Source organism: Macaca nemestrina, chromosome 8 (assembly GCF_043159975.1).
Source record: "Macaca nemestrina isolate mMacNem1 chromosome 8, mMacNem.hap1, whole genome shotgun sequence".
NCBI lineage: Eukaryota > Metazoa > Chordata > Mammalia > Primates > Cercopithecidae > Macaca > Macaca nemestrina.
This window is the reverse complement of record NC_092132.1, coordinates 43,200,838-43,221,042: the sequence shown is the minus strand read 5'-3', so window position 1 is coordinate 43,221,042 and position 20,205 is coordinate 43,200,838. Positions and strand designations below refer to the sequence as shown.

The following is a 20,205-nucleotide window of genomic DNA, read 5'->3' as shown; positions in this document are numbered from 1 at the left end:
TAGTTTTTGAGAAACTAGATATTTGTTTCCTCAAAAATGTTAAGTTTTCACTTGCTTTAAATTCCTAAAATAGGCCAGGCGTGGTGGCTCATGCCTGCAATCCTAGCACTTTGGGAGGCCGAGGTGGGCGGATCATCTGAGATCAAGACTAACCTGGCCAACATGGTGAAACCCCTATCTCTACTAAAAAATACAAAAATAAGCTGGGCATGGTAGCAGGTGCCTGTAATCCCAGCTACTTAGGAGGCTGAGGCAGGGAGAACTGCTTGAACTTGGGAGGCAGCAGTTGCAGTGAGCCAAGATCACAGATCACGCCACCGCACTCCAGCCTGGGTGACAGAGTGACACTCTGTCTAAAAAAAAAATAAAAATTCCTAAAATAAACTTAAAAGCCAGGTACAAACTGTGAATTGCTATAATACTCTTGTTATTGCTATATGACTGACTCCTATTTAACTGTCATTATGCACTAACATCTTAACTTTTCAACTTCCAACTTATTAAGTAGAATAGATAACAGCTTTATTTTACCAACACTTTCTAATTAATTATTAGGAATAATGATTTTGGTAAAGGTGCATTTGAGATATTTGTACTCCTCTTCCATGCTGTAACTTTGATTAGTACTGGCTAGTCACACCACATAAAATATTGTCATATCACCTGAGGCAAATCTGATCATATAGAAATTAGAGCCACATACCAAAAGTAGATTTTCTATCTGCTATCCATCGCAAGGCCCAATCTGCTTTTTTCTTAACATATGGCATGGTTTCAATTGCATTAAATAAAAATTCCCTGTAAAAACAAAAGAATGAACAGCAAAGTTATTCACTTGTTTTTCTTTTTTTTTTTGAGACAGAGTCTTGTACTCTCGCCCAGGCTGGAGTGCAGTGGCGCCATCTTGGCTCACTGCAAGCTCCGCCTCCCGGGTTCACGCCATTCTCCTGCCTCAGCCTCCCTAGTAGCTGGGACTACAGGTGCCCGCTACCATACCCAGCTAATTTTTTTGTATTTTTAGTAGAGACAGGGTTTCACTGTGTTAGCCAGTATGGTCTCGATCTCCTGACCTGGTGATCCACCTGCCTTGGCCTCCCAAGGCGCTGGGATTACAGCCCTGAGCCACCATGCCTGGCCTCACTTGTTTTTCTTAATTGGACTAAACTTAATCAGAGATAATAACTGTAACTCTATGGTATGATACCAGATCGGCAGTTTTTATACATTTTTACATGCCCATAAAATAGAAATAAAACTCAAATTATTAGTTTGAATCTGATTCATACAAAACCAGCTAAATCTGAGTATTCAGTTTCTAAACAGAAGATGCTACTGAACAGTTCTTAAAGATAAAATATCTAAAGGTTAACTGGTTCTATAACAAGTTTTTTTTTAAACTCAATACATTATTAAGCAATAGAAAATATTATGCTCAGAAACTTCCATACTTGAATCTTTCCTTAACATTGAATTTTGGAATAAATTCTGATCTGAATATAACCAAGCCATAAGCAATATTTTGTAAATAAAATCCCAACAATACCTTTTCTTGGGATCTCTGATGTAAGTGTCTATCAGCAAACTGTACATCTCTGAATGAACATTCTCGATGAGAATTTGAAAGCCATAGAAACAGCGAGCCTCTGGAACCTGCACCTCCTGACTAAAGCGCTCCACCTAAGAAGAAAGGGAAACAGATATATCCAGTTCTATAGGCTCTCATTAAACACTGCAAATCAGAATCCGGACATCAGCATTATCACTTAAAAACTGCCTGTCACATAACAAACAGGTCAGAAAGACCTTATGGATTATTTTAAGCAGTATCCTAGGCAGTACTGTTTATCCATCAATTATCCATGGTAAATTAGTTGCACAGTATATATATACACATATATATACATATATACACACATACATATCTATATACACACACACACATTTTTTTTTTTTTTTGAGATGGAGTCTCACTCTGTCGCCAGGCTGGAGTGCAGTGGTGCCATCTTGGCTCACTGCAACCTCTGCCACCCGGGGTTCAAGAAATTGTCCTGCCTCAGGCTCCCAAATAGCTGGGACTACAGGCACGTGCCAACACACCCAGCTAATTTTTGTATTTTTAGTAGAAATGGGTTTTCACCATGTTGGTCAGGATGGTCTCAATCTCTTGACCTCGTTAACCGCCCACTTCGGCCTCCCAAAGTGCTGGGATTACAGGCATGAGCCACCGCACCTGGCCTATCTTTCTATTCTTTTTAAAAAGAAATTATGCCTTCTGATCAACCATAGTTAAGTTTCAAAATGGGGAGCCAGAACCCAGTATTCTATTACAGAGCTCCAAAGGTTATTAAAGTGCAGGTTCTCTATTAAGCTTACCATCTGAGGGTAAAAATCAAACTCATGTTACTGCACTGTAAATAGTTTTGATTGGTATAATTTATGCTTGATTTAATAACATTTGCTGGTCAAAGGATAAGCAATTCATCAGAAAAACATTTAAAGAGTTAAGCTTCATCTAGTTCATTTTTTAGACATCTTTCCTCTGGCTCAATTTAATAATCTTAATGACATTATCATCATTTAACTGCTAAAGGAGAACAAAAGTTAAATCAAGCAAAAATCTTACCAAATTTTCATTTACAATTCCATCACTGGCTGCAAAAAAGGCTAAGATGTGAGAGATGAAGTACTTCTCATCTGCTTTAAGCTTGTTCCAGTGAGGGAGATCCTTTGATAAGTCGACCTGGAATAAAAAGATTTTCAAAAATTTTAATTTGGAGTTAAGTTCTTCTCAACGTGTTTGGGAAACTGTTGGGAAACTAACTTCCATTGTAAAGTTAAGTAGGAATATCCCACTACCAGTAAACTATGGAAAAAGAAAGATGTTAGCATTGCAAAGAAATAGAACAAAAATGTTATGCTAATAAGTGTATTATATTGAGAATTTTTGTTAAATGATAGATTACAGCTACTCTTGGTGGGGGAGGGGGAACAGCTAAACTACATGAGGCAAAGGAAATGTTAATTTATTACACCATGGTAACCATTTTACTATATATATGTATCTTATAACATCATGTCGTACACCTTAAACATACACAATAAAATTTATCTTTAAAAAATTACAACAATCAAATTTTCTGGCTAATTAAGAAGCTGGCCAGGATGTACTTTAAAAATATCCAAATTAACATAATCTAGTGGCACCAGAGCAAATGAAAGAAGGGCTAAAAGGGGAGTAGGGAGAATAAAAACTAGTCAAGAAGGCACTGAAGTGAATAAGCTAATGATTCTCAACAGTCATTGCTTTAACATTTTATACAATATTTGCTATGGTGTTAGATAATTAAGCACCTATTAACCAACTGTAGCTGCTACTTTACTGCCAGGTAATCAATCTACTTTTACATCCAGAAGTAATGCCAGGCAGGTAACAACCTGAGTTTTGTTTTGGGACGGAGTCTCGCTCTGTTGCCAGGCTGGAGTGCAGTGGCATGATCTTGGTTCATTGCAACCTCCGCCTCCTGGGTTCCAGCAATCCTTCTGCCTCAGCCTCCTGAGTAGCTGGGACTACAGGCAGGTGCCACTATGCCCAGCTAATTATTTATATTTTTTAGTAGAGATGGAGTTTCACCATGTTGGCCAGGATGGTCTCGATCTCTTGACCTCATGATCTGTTCGCCTCGGCCTCCCAAAGTGCTGGGATTACAGGCGTGAGTCACCACACCTGGCCTTGTCTTGTTTTTTTAAAGAGACGGGGTCTCACTATGTTGCCCAGGCTGGTCTCAATCTGCTGGCCTCAAGCAATCCTCCTACCTCAGCCTCTCAAAGTGTTGGGATTACAGGTGTGAGCTACCACAGGTGACCAATAATCTGGTTTTTTGTTTGTTTTTGTTTTTGTTTTTTAGACAGAGTCTCGCTCTGTCACCCAGGCTGGAGTGCAGTGGCCGGATCTCAGCTCACTGCAAGCTCCGCCTCCCGGGTTCGCGCCATTCTCCTGCCTCAGCCTCCCAAGCAGTTTATACGTAGGCATGGTTTCCATTGGGAATGGAAATATTTTTGAAAATGTTCATTAGAATTAGTCTTTGGAATTAAGGGAGATATACTTTAGAATTTGGTGAAACCTACAATTTAAAAATTGTCTATTTTTTAAATTTTTGAGACGGGGTTTTACTCTGTCACCCAGTCTGGAATGCGGTGGCACAATCTCAGCTCACTGCAACCTCTGCCTCCTGGGCTCGAGCAATCCTCCCATCTCAGCCTCCAGAGGCACAGGTGGGACCACAGGCGCACAAAACCATGCCTGGCTAATTTTTTGTATTTTTGGTAGTGACAGGGTTTTGCCATGTTGCCCAGGCTGGTCTTGAACTCCTGAGCTCAAGTGATCTGCCCGCCTCGGCCTCCCAAAGTGCTGGGAGCACAGGCCTAAGCCTCTGCACCCAGCCAAAAATTGTCTTTCAATGTACCCTATCTTAGTCAGTTCTGGGGGCTATAACAAATTACCATTGACTGGGTTGCTTAAACAGCATACTTTTATTCTTCTTTTTTAACATTTCTGGAAGCTAAATGCCCAAGATCAGGATGCCAGCCTAGTTGGGTTCTTGGTGAAGGCCCTCTTCCTAATTTACAGATGGCCACCTTCTTGCTGTATCCTGACATAGCAGAGAGAGAGAGATCATATCTCTCATGTCTCTTCTTATAAGGGCACTAATCCTATTCATGAGGGCTCCACCCACATGATCTAATTACCTCCCAAGATCCCACCTCCAAACAGCATCACACAGCATATGTAGACATCATTTTGACAGGGACAGGAGGCAGGGAAATTCTGGGCAGAAGAAGGTGGTCCCCGGCGAGGGCTCCACCCTCAATCCTGGAACTGCAGCCCAAAGTGACAACATGCATTCCTGTTCTCCCACTCGAATGTTGCCTTTTCCAAAACCATCCGTGGCCCTGCTACCCCACCCTATGCCCATAAAAACCCCAGGCTCTACCAGCAGAGAAGAGGAGAGGAGAAGAGGAGAAGAGGAGAAGCAGCTGGATGCCAGAGACTATGGTTGAACATCAGAGAGAAGCAGCTTAACTTCAGAGGGACAGCTTGACAGCATCCTTTGGAGAGGAGTCCACTCTATCCTCTTTCCAGCTTCCCTTCCCACTGAGAGCCACTTTCATCAGCAATAAAATCCTCTGTATTCACCACCCTTCGATTTGTTCATGTAATCTGATTTTTCCTGGATGCTGAACAAGAGCTCGGGTGCCACAGGTGTGGATGCTAAAGGCTGTCACACTGACCCTCTGCCCTCACTGGTGGAGACCAACTGTTTCATGTGAAAAGGCAGAGGGCCCACTGAACTGTTAAAACAAGCCATCCATGGACAGCAAAAACTAAAAGAGAGTTGACTATAACACATTCCTTCTGGGTCTTCAAGGGTTGTGGGTACTCCCCACAGATACTGCCACGAGGCCTGCATGGAGTTTTGCTCTTGCTGGTGCCCAAAAGAACTTGCCCAAGCTCCTGCACCTGCTCACCTGCATGCTCCCTCCCTCAAGGGGTTGAGCACAGTGGGTTCAAGTGAGTGGAGTTTGCCCCTGCCAGCGCAAAAGCGGCCAGCTAGCTCCAGCGTGTGCATTCCAGTTCCCACCTGCGAAGGGATCAGAGAAACTATCCTGCTTCAATTTTGTCAGAAAAAATCTTTTAAATATTTCTCAGGATTAACTTCATAAACAGTTGAAATATGTAACTGTCCTTGTCTTTTGCCTTTCTTCTATTTACTCTAACAAAGCCTCACCTTGGCACAGTAGCTCATGCCTGTAATCCCAGTACTTTGGGAGGCCGAGGCACGCAGATCATGAGGTCAGGCATTCAAGACCAGTCTGGCCAACATGGTGAAACCCCGTCTCTACTAAAAATAAAAATAATTAGCTGGGCGTGGAGGCAGGTGCTTGTAATCCCAGCTACTTGGGAGGCTGAGGCAGAAGAATCACTTGAACCTGGGAGGCAGAGGTTGCAGTGAGCTGAGATTGCGCCACTGCACTCCAGCCCAGGGGACATTGGGAGGCTGAGGCAGGAGAATCGCTTGAACCCAGGAGGCGGAAGTTGTAGTGAGCCAAGATTGTGCCACTTGGCAACAGAGAGAAACTCTGTCTCGAAACAACAACAATAACAAAACAAAAAACACAAAGCCTCAATCTCTTTGACCTTTCCAAAAGGACTTAATGTCCCAACTTTTTAATCACATGCTATTTTCCAAACCCTTTTTCCCATTGATTTATTCTTTAAGTGTTTGCTGAGTACTTATGCTATTTTCCAAACCCTTTTTCCCATTAATTTATTCTTTAAGTGTTTGCTGAGCACTTACTGCACACCTGACACTGTACTAAGCACTGGGGATACAACAGAGCAGGGTGGAGGAAACATTTGTCTTCATCTTTTAATATGCAACCTAAAAATCAAGTTCTGTTCTATTAAAAGCTCAACTTAAGTTTAACTGAAGGACATCTTCTTCATTCTAATATATTATAACCCCTCACTTTTTTTTTTTTTTTGAGACAGTCTCACTCTGTTGCCCAGGCTGGAATACAGTGGCATGATCTTGGCTCACTGCAGCCTCTGCTACCCAGGCTCACGCGATTCTCCTGCCTCAACCTCCGAGTAGCTGGGATTATAGGCACCTGCTGCCACGCCTGGCTAATTTTTGTATTTTTAGTAGAGACAGGGTTTTACCATGTTGTCCGGGCTGGTCTCGAACTCCTGACCTCAAGTGATCTGTCCACCTTAGCCTCCCAAAGTGCTGGGATTACAGGTGTGAGCCACATAAAATATATGTTTGATATTAAATGTTAATATTGTAAGATGCTTCCTTTTAAATATTAAAATTATCTCTTTGAACACTCACTTTCAAAGGTCTTGTAAACTTTATTTACACTACATTAGTCACATTTCCTTCCTGCCTAGCTTTTTCTTATTTGAGCAAATTCTCAATTTCATCATTTAAATACTGATTCCAAACTATATAATTATCGTAATTGCCTGAGTGGCTTTAAAAAAAAAAGTCCCAAACCCCAGATTTTTGTCTTTTGATCAGGGTTTCTGTTGATCAGCCATATTTAAGAATTAAGCTCAACCATTTAAGCTTATCAAATGGTAATTTACATAATTTGTAAATGAAAAATATGTGGAACTAAAAATGTGTTTGACTTATCTTCAAAATACGTATTTGAATCTTCCTATAATTACCTAAAAAACATGTATCAACCTGTAGATTTCAGTTTTTAAAAATTAGTGCTTCTTTGTTACAGGTCACATATTATCTTTGCTAAAAGATGCAAGTTAATCTCCAAATGAATTTCAAGAATCCTAAGAATCCTAAGTACCTTTTTAACATGAGGAACCAAAAAGCCACCTGTGTATTCCACTTGTTCTCTGAACTGTATCTTACAAAAAAACTTTCTAAAAACCACAGACAGTTAGGGACAGTCAGGTGTGTCGAGCATTATGACCCAGTATGAAAATATTGGGTGTTTGTTTTTGTGTGGTTTGGTTTTTTGCTGTATATGTCAACTATAATATAACAAAGATGTTGACCATATATAACACTACAATGTAACAAAGATGGCATATGGGTAAAATTAGTGTAATAGAACTTCAAACATGGTGCCTTCTGATTTCTCAGTTAAATTTTCCCCTTCTGTGCATAAAATAATAGTTTACATTTATTTAGTGCTTACTAAGTGTCAACTACCATTTTAAACATCTCATTAATCCTCATAACAACCCAAATAGCCAAGTACAACTAGCCCAATTTCCTGATGAGGATACACAGAGAGGTCATGCAACTTTCCCAGTCCCATATCTAGTAAGTAGTGGCACAGGATTTGTACCTAGGCAGTCTGACCCCATAGCCTGCATTCTTAACAGCATGTGTTTAACATTTATAGAATTAACTTCTTGAAAAAATAGATAGATTCAAATCTATCTATCCAAATAGATACATCTATCTAAAAAGATACATATACAAACATATACAGAACAAGAGTGCTGTACAGGTAACACCCATCAAAGATCAAGACAATAACTATTTGTTCAGTTAGACTACAGGGCAATCATCTTCATGACCACTGTCCTTACCAACCAGCAAATATTTTCTAGTTTGCTGTGTTCAACTGATCTCCTAGGTGGAATTAACAGAAAGCATTCTACAGCTGGTCTTTCAGTGGCAACTCTGTCACGTCTGATGTAGCTGAGGGCACGGCCAAACTGGGAGCAGCACTGTGAATTCCACCTGGCTGACTCAGGAGTGAGTCCATGAAGAGTTTGAAGATCAAACTCTTCATGCAGCGCCTCCCTTTGTACAATCAGATAAGCCTCTCAGTTGGAAGCAGAGTTGCTCCAGCTTTCACTCATTTTTTGACTAAAGCTGCAATTTTACTTATTCTGCCGACTTTATAAGACTAGTGAGACTAGTCTTACTTGGCCATATCAAACTCAAAGTCTGTTTAAAATTTGAAAATGTTGGCCGGGCGCGGTGGCTCACGCCTGTAATCCCAGCACTTTGGGAGGCTGAAGTGGATGGATCACAAGGTCAGGAGTTTGAGACCAGCCTGGCCAACATGGTGAAATGCCGTCTCTACTATAAATACAAAACTTAGCCGGGCGTGGCAGCGGGTGCCTGTAATCCCAGCTCTTGGGAGACTGAGGCAGGAGAATCGCTTGAACCCGGGAGGTGGAGTTTGCAGTGAGCCGAGATCGTGCCACTGCACTCTAGCCTGGGTGACAGAGTGAGACTCTGTCTCAAAAAGAAAAAAAAAAAGAAAAGAAAAAGAAAAAAGAAAATGTTCTAATACATTGGAAATAAAAATCTGGGAGAATTAGATGCCATTGTTGCAGCAGAAAACTAGTTTATAGATAGTAATCTAAACTAAAACATTGAGAACATCGTATTTAGTCTCAGTAATTCCAAAACTTATCTTCTGCAACTGATCTTCTTCAACGTATAAGTTAAAGTTTTTCAATATCCTGTAAAACAAGAAGGGAACACTGCACTATAGGACATGAATGCTCATGAAGGCAATGCCACGTACCTCTTCTGCTGTCCAGAAGGAAGCCTGTGCCTGTTTATACATTTTCCAAATATCAGGGTACTGGATTGGAAAGATGACAAACCGGCGAGAACTCTTTCTTAGGAGGGGCTCTTCATTTGACTTTATTTCATTGTCGTTGGTATCTGAAGATGATCTCTTTGAAAAATAAAGTACAAACATGCTTTTTATATAGACATTTCTCCTTTATTCATACCTAAACATACATCTAGGGAAGTCAGGGAGACGGCACTGGTTTGAGAGCCTGTCTGCCTGGGTTGAATCCTTACTGTTACCTGGTAGCTGACTAATACTGTTAGGAAGTGCGTGTGTCACCATAGGAAGCTGCTTAACTTCTCTAACCCTCAGTCTCCTCAGCTGTAAAGTAATTCCTGCCTCATAGGTTTATTCTGATGATTAAAAGTGCTTTAAACAAAGCCTGGTATACAATAAGCACTCAAAAATTATTGTAATTATTGCTAGTTTGAGGATAAGTAGAAAGCTAGATCCATAAATGTCATGATGGACAAATTTCTAAGTTTGTGAACAAAATGTCCCTTTAGAGTCTCTCTGATATAGAATGCTGGAATGAATAAGCTACTGGTATAAGCTACTTTATTTTAATGTTTTTTCTTTCTGCTCTTCACTGAAATACTATAATATTTATCTGAAAACTCATTACCTACAACTTAACCTTTGTTCATCTTAACCTTCTGATACTCCAATTTGTTACTTCTATTTACATTTTAACATTACTGCATATGATCTCACTGTGGGCTGTCTCAAAGCTTTGTGAATAAAATGAGAAACACAAACCTGTATTCATACTGCTTCAAAATATGACTGCACTCTAAGAGCAAATGGTGCCATGTAGATATATTTAAAATAGTCAGCGGGAACATCAGAAGAGGACCAGAAGAGTTGCACATGCATGAGAATGAGTATAAACAAAGGACATACCAATAAGCTAAACATGTATAAACCAGGATTAGAACACATACAAATTCTAGACTCCTAACCAAAACTGTCTCTCTCTACTGTGACAGGCCCATTATGTTCCTTACTCCAGCCTCCACCCATTGTCACCTCACCAAAGCAAGTGTTATAGAGGAGGAGGCTAAGCCTTCGCAAGAAGAAAGCCCAAAATACAAGCATAAGGCTATGCAAATACAGGGGGACTTGCATGCTTTATACCTACTGCCATCACAGTACAGATTGTCTTGATTTTAACTATTTGTTTAAAGGTGTGGGCCTCCTCAGATACAACACTTGAGCCCTGGAGAAGAGGAACCAATTTTTATTTGTTGTGATGTTCCCAGAACTTAGGATCGTGCCAAGCATGTTAGCTAAGTAAATGGGCTGCTAATTTCTCTTCTTCCTGTACTCAGATTTCTAGGTACCTTTAGAAAATTGTAATTTAACATAGGACCTCAATACATCAGTGACACAACACAATAACCACTAAATCAATCACATTTTCCCCTCTTCATATTACCCCAAAGGCCTGGGTTAGGTTCTAGATATAAGTACATAGCTCATTGCAATGTAATTCCCTGTTAATTGTCTATAGTTTCCTGTGCTTCTTGAAAGTAAAAACCATTTTCCCCCTTGTAGAATCCCTGTGCTTAGCACAGTACCTGGCACTTAGTTGGTACTCATTCCACAAATATTTGAGTAATTTTTTTTTTAAGACTGGGTCTTGCTCTGTCACCCAGGCTAGAGTATATAGATCATAGTAGTGTGATCATAGATCACTGCAGTCTCAAACTCCTGTGCTCAAGTGATCCTCCTGTCTCAGCCTCCCAAGTAGCTAGGACTATGTGCACACATCACCACGCCTGGATAATTTTTAAATTTTTTGTAGAGATGGGCGTCATGCTATGCTGCCCAGACTGGTCTCAAACTCCTGGCCTTTGCTAGTTTTGTTACTGAAATTTGGGATATACTGAAAGTATGAAAGTTGGGAACTTCCATACTTTTGTTACTGAAAGTTGGGAAGGACACCACAAGTAGTCACTCTTCAGCACCAAATGCCCTGATGATGAATGAAGTTTTTAAATGATGATAAATAAATGATCTGCTGAAGACTAGTACCTTTAAGTTAGAATGAAAGTCACATTTGTATATACATTCTCCTGTTCTATCCTGAAAACCTGTAGACTATTAAGAGGAGGAGCTGGATTAGGAGTGTATTACAAAGGATTTTGCAATGTGAAGAGAAGGAGGTTAACCAACATCAACCCTTGAGCTGGGCTAGAGATGACATATTATTTCATAATGCTTAGATACGTGCACAAACATACATTTAAATACAACTTCAGAAATTTCATGCATCTTGGAACTCTAGGCTCTCCAGAGTACCATCTGTGGACCTAATCTAAGAACCCATATTTTAGAAGAAAAAAACAATGTGAAAAAAGATATGATGAGCAGGGCACAGTGCCTCATGCCTGTAATCCCAGCACTTTGGGAGGCATAGGCGGGCGGATCATGAGGTCAAGAGATCGAGACCATCCTGGCCAATGTGGTGAAACCCCCTCTCCACTAAAAATACAAAAATGAGCTGGGTGTGGTGGCACGTCCCTGTAGTCCCAGCTACTCGGGAGGCTGAGGCAGGAGAATTACTTGAACCTGGGAGGCAGAGGTTGCAGTGAGTTGAGATCACGTCACTGCACTCAAGCCTGGCGACACAGCAAGACTCCATCTCAAAAAAAAAAAAAAAAAAAAAAAAGGTATGATGGTATGTGACATTTTTGAAGAATTAGAAGTCATTTTCTATTTGAAGAACTAGAAGTCTGGACTTCATGGTAGTGGGGGACAATGGGAGGAGATGAAACCTAAAAGGCAGCAGAGAACACTTCCCAGTGAACTCTGTGATCCCCTTAATGTCACAAACACCAGGAGAAAATTTCACTTTTAAATGTTTTTATCCTTTTAAAATAGTAATGAAAATAACCAAATGTTTTATACTGTACAGAAAGGAAATCAGCAAATCATCAATGCATAAACTTGTGTTTCCAGGTTCTCTTTCTTTTTTTTTTTTTGGATGACCTCAGATGAAAGTTTCTCTTGGTGTCTCTGCTTAACTGAAGAATACCATGAGAGTGAAAAATAGGCAGTTAAAAAAAAAAAATTTTAAACCCTGTAACCATTTGTATGGATTTTTCAGAGTTGAACCAAGCTTTTAATTTTTTTTCCAAAGCCAAACAAAATTGAAAAAACAATATTTATAGTGACAATAATACAGTAGAGGCTTTATTATGCAAAGCAATCCAAACAGGTACTTGAAAATTGGCTAAAGGTAGGAATCATAAGAAAATGGTGTATTCCTTAAACTATGTGACTTAAACACATCATTTTTTTTTTGAGACAGTCTCGCTCTGTCACCCAGGCTAGAGTGCAATGGCATGATCTCGGCTCACTGCAACCTCCGTCTCCCGGTTCAAGCAATTCTTCTGCCTCAGCCTCCTGAGTAGCTGGGATTACAAGTGCCCGCCACCATGCCCAGCTAACTATGGCATTTTTAGTAGAGATAGGGTTTCACCATGTTGGCCAGGCTGGTCTCAAACTTCTGACCTCAGGTGATTTACCTGCCTCAGGCTCCCAAAGTGCTAGGATTACAGGTGTGAGCCACTGTGCCCAGCCTAAACACATACATTTATTTACATTTATTTTTACTAATCTTCTGCCATATGGTCAAACTTTTTTAAACTTGGCTCACCGACTAAAGCCCCAAGTGTTTTGAATATTCCACACCATAATGTATCACCTACACTTTCTAGCTTTAAAATTTTTCTTTTTTTAGAGACAGAGTATTGCTCTTTCACCCAGCCTGGAGTGCAGTGGTATGATCATAGCTCACTGCAGCATCAAATTCCTGGGCTCTAGGGGTCTTCCTGCCTCAGCCTGCAGAATAGCTGGGACTACAGACACATGACACCATGCCTAGTTAATTTTTTTTAATTTTTGTAGAGATGGGGTCTTGCTATGTTGCCTAGGCTGGTCTCGAACTCCTGGCCTCAAGCGATCCTCCTGCTGCAGCCTCCCAAAGTGCTGGGAGTACAGGTATGAGCCACCTCACCCAGCCTCTAGTGGGAACAGAAATATATCAGTGCCAGCTGGATGTGGTGGCTGGCCAGGTGTGGTGGCTCATGCCTGTAATCCCAGCATTTTGGAAGGCTAAGGTAGGCGGGCAGATCACTTGAGGTCAGGAGTCCAAGACCAGCCTGGCCAACATGTTGAAACCCCATCTTTACTGAAAATACAAAAATTAGCCACGCGTGCCGGCGCATGCTTGTAATTCCAGCTACTTGGGAGGCTGAGGTGGGAAGACTGCTTGAACCTAGGAGGCAGAGGTTGCAACGAACCAAGATCACTGCACTCCAGCCTGGGCGACAGAGCAAGACTCCATCTCAAAAAACAAAACAAAACAAAAAGAAATATATGGATGCATGAGAGAGCAGCCTACTAGCCACAGAAACTTCAAAGCTCATGGGTATCTATATTTTTATAGGGTTAGTAAAGGAGCAAAATTGGTTAGTAGTAATCTGATTTTTAAAAAATTGTGGAGCAGGTCGAAGTGGGCTGCTTATATATAAAACACTTTGGCATCTAATAACTCTAACATGTATGCTATTGGGAGCCACTGAAGGCTTTTAATCAGGCAAATAACATAATCAGATGTATGTTTTAAGATTGCTTTTGTAGAAACATTGCTAGATTAGAAGAGAAATTAGAGGCAGATAGAACAATGAAAAGATTATTGTACTACCCATCTCTTGCCTGAACTAGAAACACACAAAAAAATTGATTTAAGTGATATTCAGAAGTAGAATGAATTATTCTTGCTAAAAATTTGAATTTGGGACAAGGGGACAAGGAACAGTTAAAGATGCCCTTGATGTTTCCAGCTCCAGTAACAGGGTGATAACAAGACATAAAAAATACATAGAAGGTGCTCAGTACCCGGAGAATAAATGAATAAATCAGACAATAATTTTGCTTCTCACATTAGATGTTTAACAGAAGTTTAACTCCTCCCACCAAGCCAGGTGATAACAACAAAGTTACAAACACAATATCCTTACAAAGTCAACTAGGTCATTAGAAAAGATAATGAATTCAGGTCATGTGTGGTGGCTCACGCCTGTAATCCCAGCACTTTGGGAGGCCAAGGCGGGCGGATCACGAGGTCAAGAGATTGAGACCATCCTGGTCAACATGGTGAAATCCGGTCTCTACTAAAAATACAAAAATTATCTAGGCATGGTGGCGTGCACCTGTAATCCCAGCTACTCGGGAGGCTGAGGCAGGAGAATCACTTGAACCCAGGAGGCAGAGGTTGCAGTGAGGCGAGATGGTGCCACTGCACTCCAGCCTGGCAACAGAGTGAGACTCTGGCTCAAAAAAAAAAAAAAAAAAAAAAAAAAGAAAGGAAAAATATAATGAATTCAGTTTCAAGATGTCCAGTAAGCAGTTAAAAATACAACACTGCAGAACAGGAGTGATGGAGATCCCATTAGTGGTTGCCAAGGGAATGGATGTGATTATCCAGAGAGAACATACAGAGTAGCAAGACAACTGAGGATACAGCTTTAGAGAATGCTGATATTTAAAGGGCAAATGAAAGAAGAGGAGCCAGCTGAGATTAAAACAGACTGAAATGGATGCAGGACAAGGAAAAGCAAAAGTAGGAATGATGTGATTTGGCTAAAGCAAAGGATCCAGACTTTTAAGATAAATCAGACTAAGAAGTTAGGAATCAATTTTATGGCCAAAGATCTTCAAACATTGGAGGTCTGGAAGGCTCATACTCCAATTCTCCCCATTTGCCCCCATTTGCTGGCGTTCACTGCAGGGTAAAGTTTGAAAATCTGTACCCCACAGATTTGGGGGAACAAATAGTCATGGAGAGTTTCTGAATGGGAATTAACATGAATAGAGGTTGCATTAGGAAGACTAATCAGAAACCCACGTATAGGATTAATTGATACAAAACTAGATTTTGCAAGCAACTAACGAACCAATTTCAAAGATGGAAATGAGGACTTGAATAAAGATGTGGCAGTTAGCATGAAAAAAGCAGCTTCAACAAGACTTCACCAGCCTAAGGTGTTGGCCAGGCTTTTTGGTAGGAACTGCGCCCCTTTTGGGAGTTTTTTGGGGGGTACAGGGTCAGTAACACAGAGGCACTGGTCTAATGAAGGATTAACTTGGCAATGGTAATTAGGATTGAATGGCAGGTAATATAGGAGATAGAGAAACAACAAAATTATTGTAGCTGCACAGGTGTGAAGCGATGAGAATTTGAAATAAAGTTTAGCAGTAGGCATTCCTTAGTGACATTCTACTGTCTTTTCCAGAATGGTACTTTCAGTTTCTGACTGACTCAATTTCTGGTCATCCAGTTGGGAAATATGCCTGGGCATGTCAGGACAACAATTTAGGTCAAGATTCCCCAGCAAGCATCTATGATGCCCCAGTCTAGGCTGGCATCATACCAGGCTCTTACCTCTCATCCAGCCCCAATTCTACCACTTCTGTTTCTTTGCCTTTATGTCTCTTCTACATCTGTAAAATATCTGCATGTTGTCATAGTCATACACTACTTGTAAGTATCATTTTCATCCCACAAAATCTGACAGAACAAATGGGATACTGGCCCAGGTGCAAGAACTTGGTTTTAAATTTAGCTCCACTACTGAGTCCTGGGCATGCCATTTAATGTTTTCTGGCCTAAACTTTATCTTGAAAATAGACTACGAATTAGATTAGCAATAGTTAACTCTGAGAAACTGACAAAAACTATGGACCCCTTTCTCAGAAGATTAACATCTGCACATAGAAAATCTACATACCACTTCAGACTTATAAAGCCCCTTCTAGTCTACCTATGGACTCTTTAAGACAGTGGGGGGTTTTTGTTTTTGTTTTAATATGTGTACCAGGATCAGCTGAAGTACTTGTTAAAAATGCAGATCTCAAAAGATTTTGATTCATTATGTTTGGGGTGTGGGTCCAGCAATTTACATTTTTTACAAAAAACTCCAAGTCACTCTGATGTAGGTCTCCTATCATGTATGCACTCTGGCATCTAGAAAAACGAAGTGCTTCAGGCATCCCAGCATCTCAAGTTAAAAACTTTTGGACCACTAAAATTCATTCTGAATCTAAAATTCTGTCTGTCTTTGCGGGTCTGTATCGAGATAGGAGTAATAAATAAAGTTTAATATCCAGGTGTTAAGCCTGAATCACTGCTGGTGTCATTAGCATAAACAGCAAAGTCTGAATTTTCCCCTTTGAGTAAGGAAGTTGGTACTAAACGCATTTGTTTAAAAACAGGAAGAAAATGCTTGAGGGGTATTTACAGTTAGTTACTAAATGCTTACAAAAATCAAGTCAAATAAAATAAAATCCCAAACCTGGAATTTACAACTTTCTAAAGAAATGTAGGGCCAAGCATGAATCTCTTGGGGGTGGAAACGTTTGTTTCCTCCAAATCTTCACAGTATTAAAACAAAGGCACCACAGCAACAGGTTCCAGTAGTACAAAAAGCATTTCTCTTGTTCACAAACGACTTAGAAGTATTTGCAAAATGACAGCTTGAAAATTATACAGCAACAGTTTAAACTACCATACAATCCTAGAGTCTAACAAATTCTGGTTTATTTTAGGTACTTTTATCAGCATAAGATCTGTGGACAGGATGAACAACTTGGGCTTAAAAGCACTTACAACTTTCGTGGCACTTTGCATAAAGCATTTTCCTTAATTCTCTGTGAAGTATCACTTCCATTGTATAAAGGAAGAAAGTGACCCCAAGATTCAGTTAGTTAAGGAGCCGGGCCAGAGCAAAACCGGCCTCCTACCCTGATTTTTTCATTGGGAGGAGGTCATGAGGAATTCGTATCCCCTTCTACGTGTCATCTTCACCCCATCCACCTGTGTCAATTTCCACACGCGTTCTCCATCCCAAATGGTATGCACCTCTCCAGCAGAGCCGCCACAGTCCTCGTTCCTTGCCTCAGTTTCCCTAGCCAGGGCTCCAAAACAGGGAAGGAGGGTGGGAGAGCGTGAGGCGGATAAACGCAGGGGTAAGTCTCACCCCGGCCTGAGGCCTCCAAGCGTCGTCCTTGGCTGGCTCCGGGGCAGAGCAGCGGAGCGGGACGCAAACCCAAAGTCAGCTCCTTCCTCCGCCCTCCCCGGGGACGGCCTCCTCGGCGCTCGCAACGACGAAGCCAGGCTGCGGCGAGGGAGGGCGGACAGGCCTGTCCTGACCGCGACGAATAACATTTCCTACAGCGGTCCTGCAACTTGCAATCTAATGGGCTGGCGTGTCTGCGGGGAGGGGGAAGAAGCGACAGCAACATTTACCTCATCCAGATCCAGCCCGGCCGCTTCCGGCCTTTCCGGGTCACCCATCGCGCAGACTCCGCCGAAGCTACAGGCGCTGAAGGAACTGAGCTAAGCAGGCTACCTCCAACTACCACAGGCCGCAGGTGGTCCGCTGGTCCGCTGGGTCCGCCCCGCCCCCAGCGCTAAGGACCCGGCCGGCCCCGCCCCGCCGCGCCGGCCCTGCTTTCTCGCCGGTCCATCGAGTGACTCTCCCAGCGCCGGCCTGGCCCCGCCTCCCCCACCTCGGGGCTCCGCCTAACCTCGGCCAGCCCCGCCTCCCCGCCTGCGGCCTAAGGGAATCTCCTCGCCTGGGCCGACCCGCTTCCCCAACCTGCGGCCTAAGGGATCCTCCCCGTCTCAGCCCGCCCTGTCTCCCAGCCTGCGGCCTTAGGGATTCTCCCAGTCTCGGCAGCCCCGCCTCCCCTGCCTCGGGGCTCCGCCTATCCCGGCCAGCCCCACTTCCCCGCCTGCGGCCTAAGGAAATCTCCCTGCCTCCGCTGGCCCCGCCTTACTCTATTGCACCGCCCAGTCGCCCGGCTTTCCCCTGAGGGACGCCGCCGGCTCTGGACGGCCCAGCCTACTCCAGCTGGCCCCACCTCACCGCATCGGTCCCGCCTCCTCCGCTCGCCCCCTCCTGGCGCCCACTCCTGAGGAGATCGCCTAGAGCCCCCGCGGTCTCTTTTTACTGCCGGCCCCGTGAGGGAGTCGGCTCCCTGTCCACCCCGCCCGGTCCCACCTCGCCTCGCCCTCCCCGGGTTCTAGCCACCTGGTGCGGCAGGTGTCTTGCAGGTCGGCTCGAGATTCCCGAGCTCACCCTCGTGGTGCACCAGGAACACGGTGCTTTGCGCTAGCCCGGACTGTCCTGAGACACTGCGGGAGGCCAAGAGAACGCGCTGTTGCTGTGTGAAGCGCCAGGGACGGGGCAGCTACACCGCCAAACACTTCGGTAGGGAAAGGGCTGGCTGGTTTTGTGCGTAAACAATCGAAAAGGGGAAGTGGCTGGGGGAAAGTGTGTGTGTCAATGCGGGTGAGTGAGGGGGAGAGGGACAAGTTACTAAAGTCAGGAAAACATTTTGAAAAAAAAAAATTTTTTTGAAAAAAAATAGTTTGGTCTAACAAAAATAAAATGGAAGAGAGATTTAAGTAGTTTGAAGCTGAAAGACTGACGGGATCTTGCCGTGACCCGAACAGCATGCACCTGTTTTGTGGATGGCTGAAGGATGGTAAATAGGATCAAGATCTCACTGTAAGCGTTGAAAATGCCGAAAGCTCTTTCTCAAACCTGCCATAGAGTGGGGGTAGACAGTCCTTCTTAAAGCAACTACTGGGTCAAATGCTGAGTGAAATTTTTTTCATCTGTGAACTTTAATAGCCACATAGATTCTACTAAGCAACTGAGTCTCAATTTACTATAGGCCACTTGGCAAATAATCAGATTCATTCACTTAATGTCATCAAACAATATTGTGTGTCGGGCATCATGTTTAGGCATTCATGATACAAACATGAATGAGTTTGGTGAAAAAGAATCATCGTGGGCATGCATTCTAGTTCCCTCACTTGTTAGCCATGCTACCTTGGGTCAACCTCTCTGAGACTCAGCTTTCTCATCTATAGGGTAAGAATAATAATCCCTTCCTCATAAGGTTGTTGTGTGAATTTAATAATATATTACTTGTTAAAACACTTATGGGGTGGGAAATTACCTTGATGTAATGGTAGCTTCCACGTACAAGTCAGGCCATCCCACAGGGTCATGGAACTCGAGACCAGGAGTTCGAGGCCAGCCTGACCAACATGGCAAAACCCCATCTCTACTAAAAATACAAAAATTAGCCGGTCGTGGTGGCGCATGCCTATAATTCCAGCTACTTGAGAGGCTGAGGCAGGAGAATCGCTTGAATCCGGGAGGCAGAGGTTGCAGTGAGCTTAGATCGCGCCATTGCACTCCTGCCTTGATGTCAAGAGCGAAACTCCGTCTCAAAAAACAAAACAAAACAAAAAAAATGTCCTTGGCTTTGCAGTCGTAAACGAAATACATTACAATTCTTCAACTGAAGAAGATAGGCAAAAACTGTTATGGTGTTTTGTTTGTTTTATGTGTGGGTTGTTTTTTGTTGTTGTTGTTAAAATGGAGCAAAATAACGAATATAAAGATAAGACCTCAATGAGCATGGCACTAATGGAGAAGGGATTCTTCACAAAACCATATTTCTTCCCCCATCCTGTCTTCATTTGATGTGGATCAAAAGATAACACTGGCCATTTGGTTAAAAAATGCAATACACTTTTATGCATTATAACTATGGCGCATACAATATGCCATAAAGACTATATGAAGATGTAGAATTCTGTTACTCCTAGAGATCTTGTAGTTACACATTTAATTGTTTACATAGTTACATTGTAACTAATATATACTTTACATACAATAAAGTAATGGGGAAGAGGAAAATGAAAGGATAGAGAAAATTATAGTAGTCAGGGTGTGGTGGAACCAAATTGCAGTTTTCTTTTTTTTTTTTTTTTTTTTTTTTTTTTTTTTTTTTTTTTTGAGACGGAGTCTCGCTCTGTCACCCAGGCTGGAGTGCAGTGGCCGGATCTCAGCTCACTGCAAGCTCCGCCTCCCGGGTTCACGCCATTCTCCTGCCTCAGCCTCCCGAGTAGCTGGGACTACAGGCGCCTGCCACCTCGCCCAGCTAAGTTTTTGTATTTTTAGTAGAGACGGGGTTTCA

At 42.3% G+C, this 20,205-nt stretch overlaps 1 protein-coding gene across 1 annotated transcript in view; it reads right to left on the bottom strand.

Annotated features, from left to right (window-relative positions):
* The window catches only part of LOC105476132 (ribonucleotide reductase regulatory TP53 inducible subunit M2B), a 37,213-nt gene extending 19,768 nt beyond the window's left edge, over positions 1–17,445 (bottom strand). Inside the window, 6 exon segments of the mRNA XM_071067929.1 lie at positions 704–798; positions 1,544–1,677; positions 2,624–2,740; positions 9,079–9,234; positions 17,181–17,234; positions 17,236–17,445. Of these exon segments, the coding sequence (XP_070924030.1) occupies positions 704–798; positions 1,544–1,677; positions 2,624–2,740; positions 9,079–9,234; positions 17,181–17,234; positions 17,236–17,445 (766 nt within the window).
* Between the last annotated feature and the right edge of the window lie 2,760 nt (positions 17,446–20,205).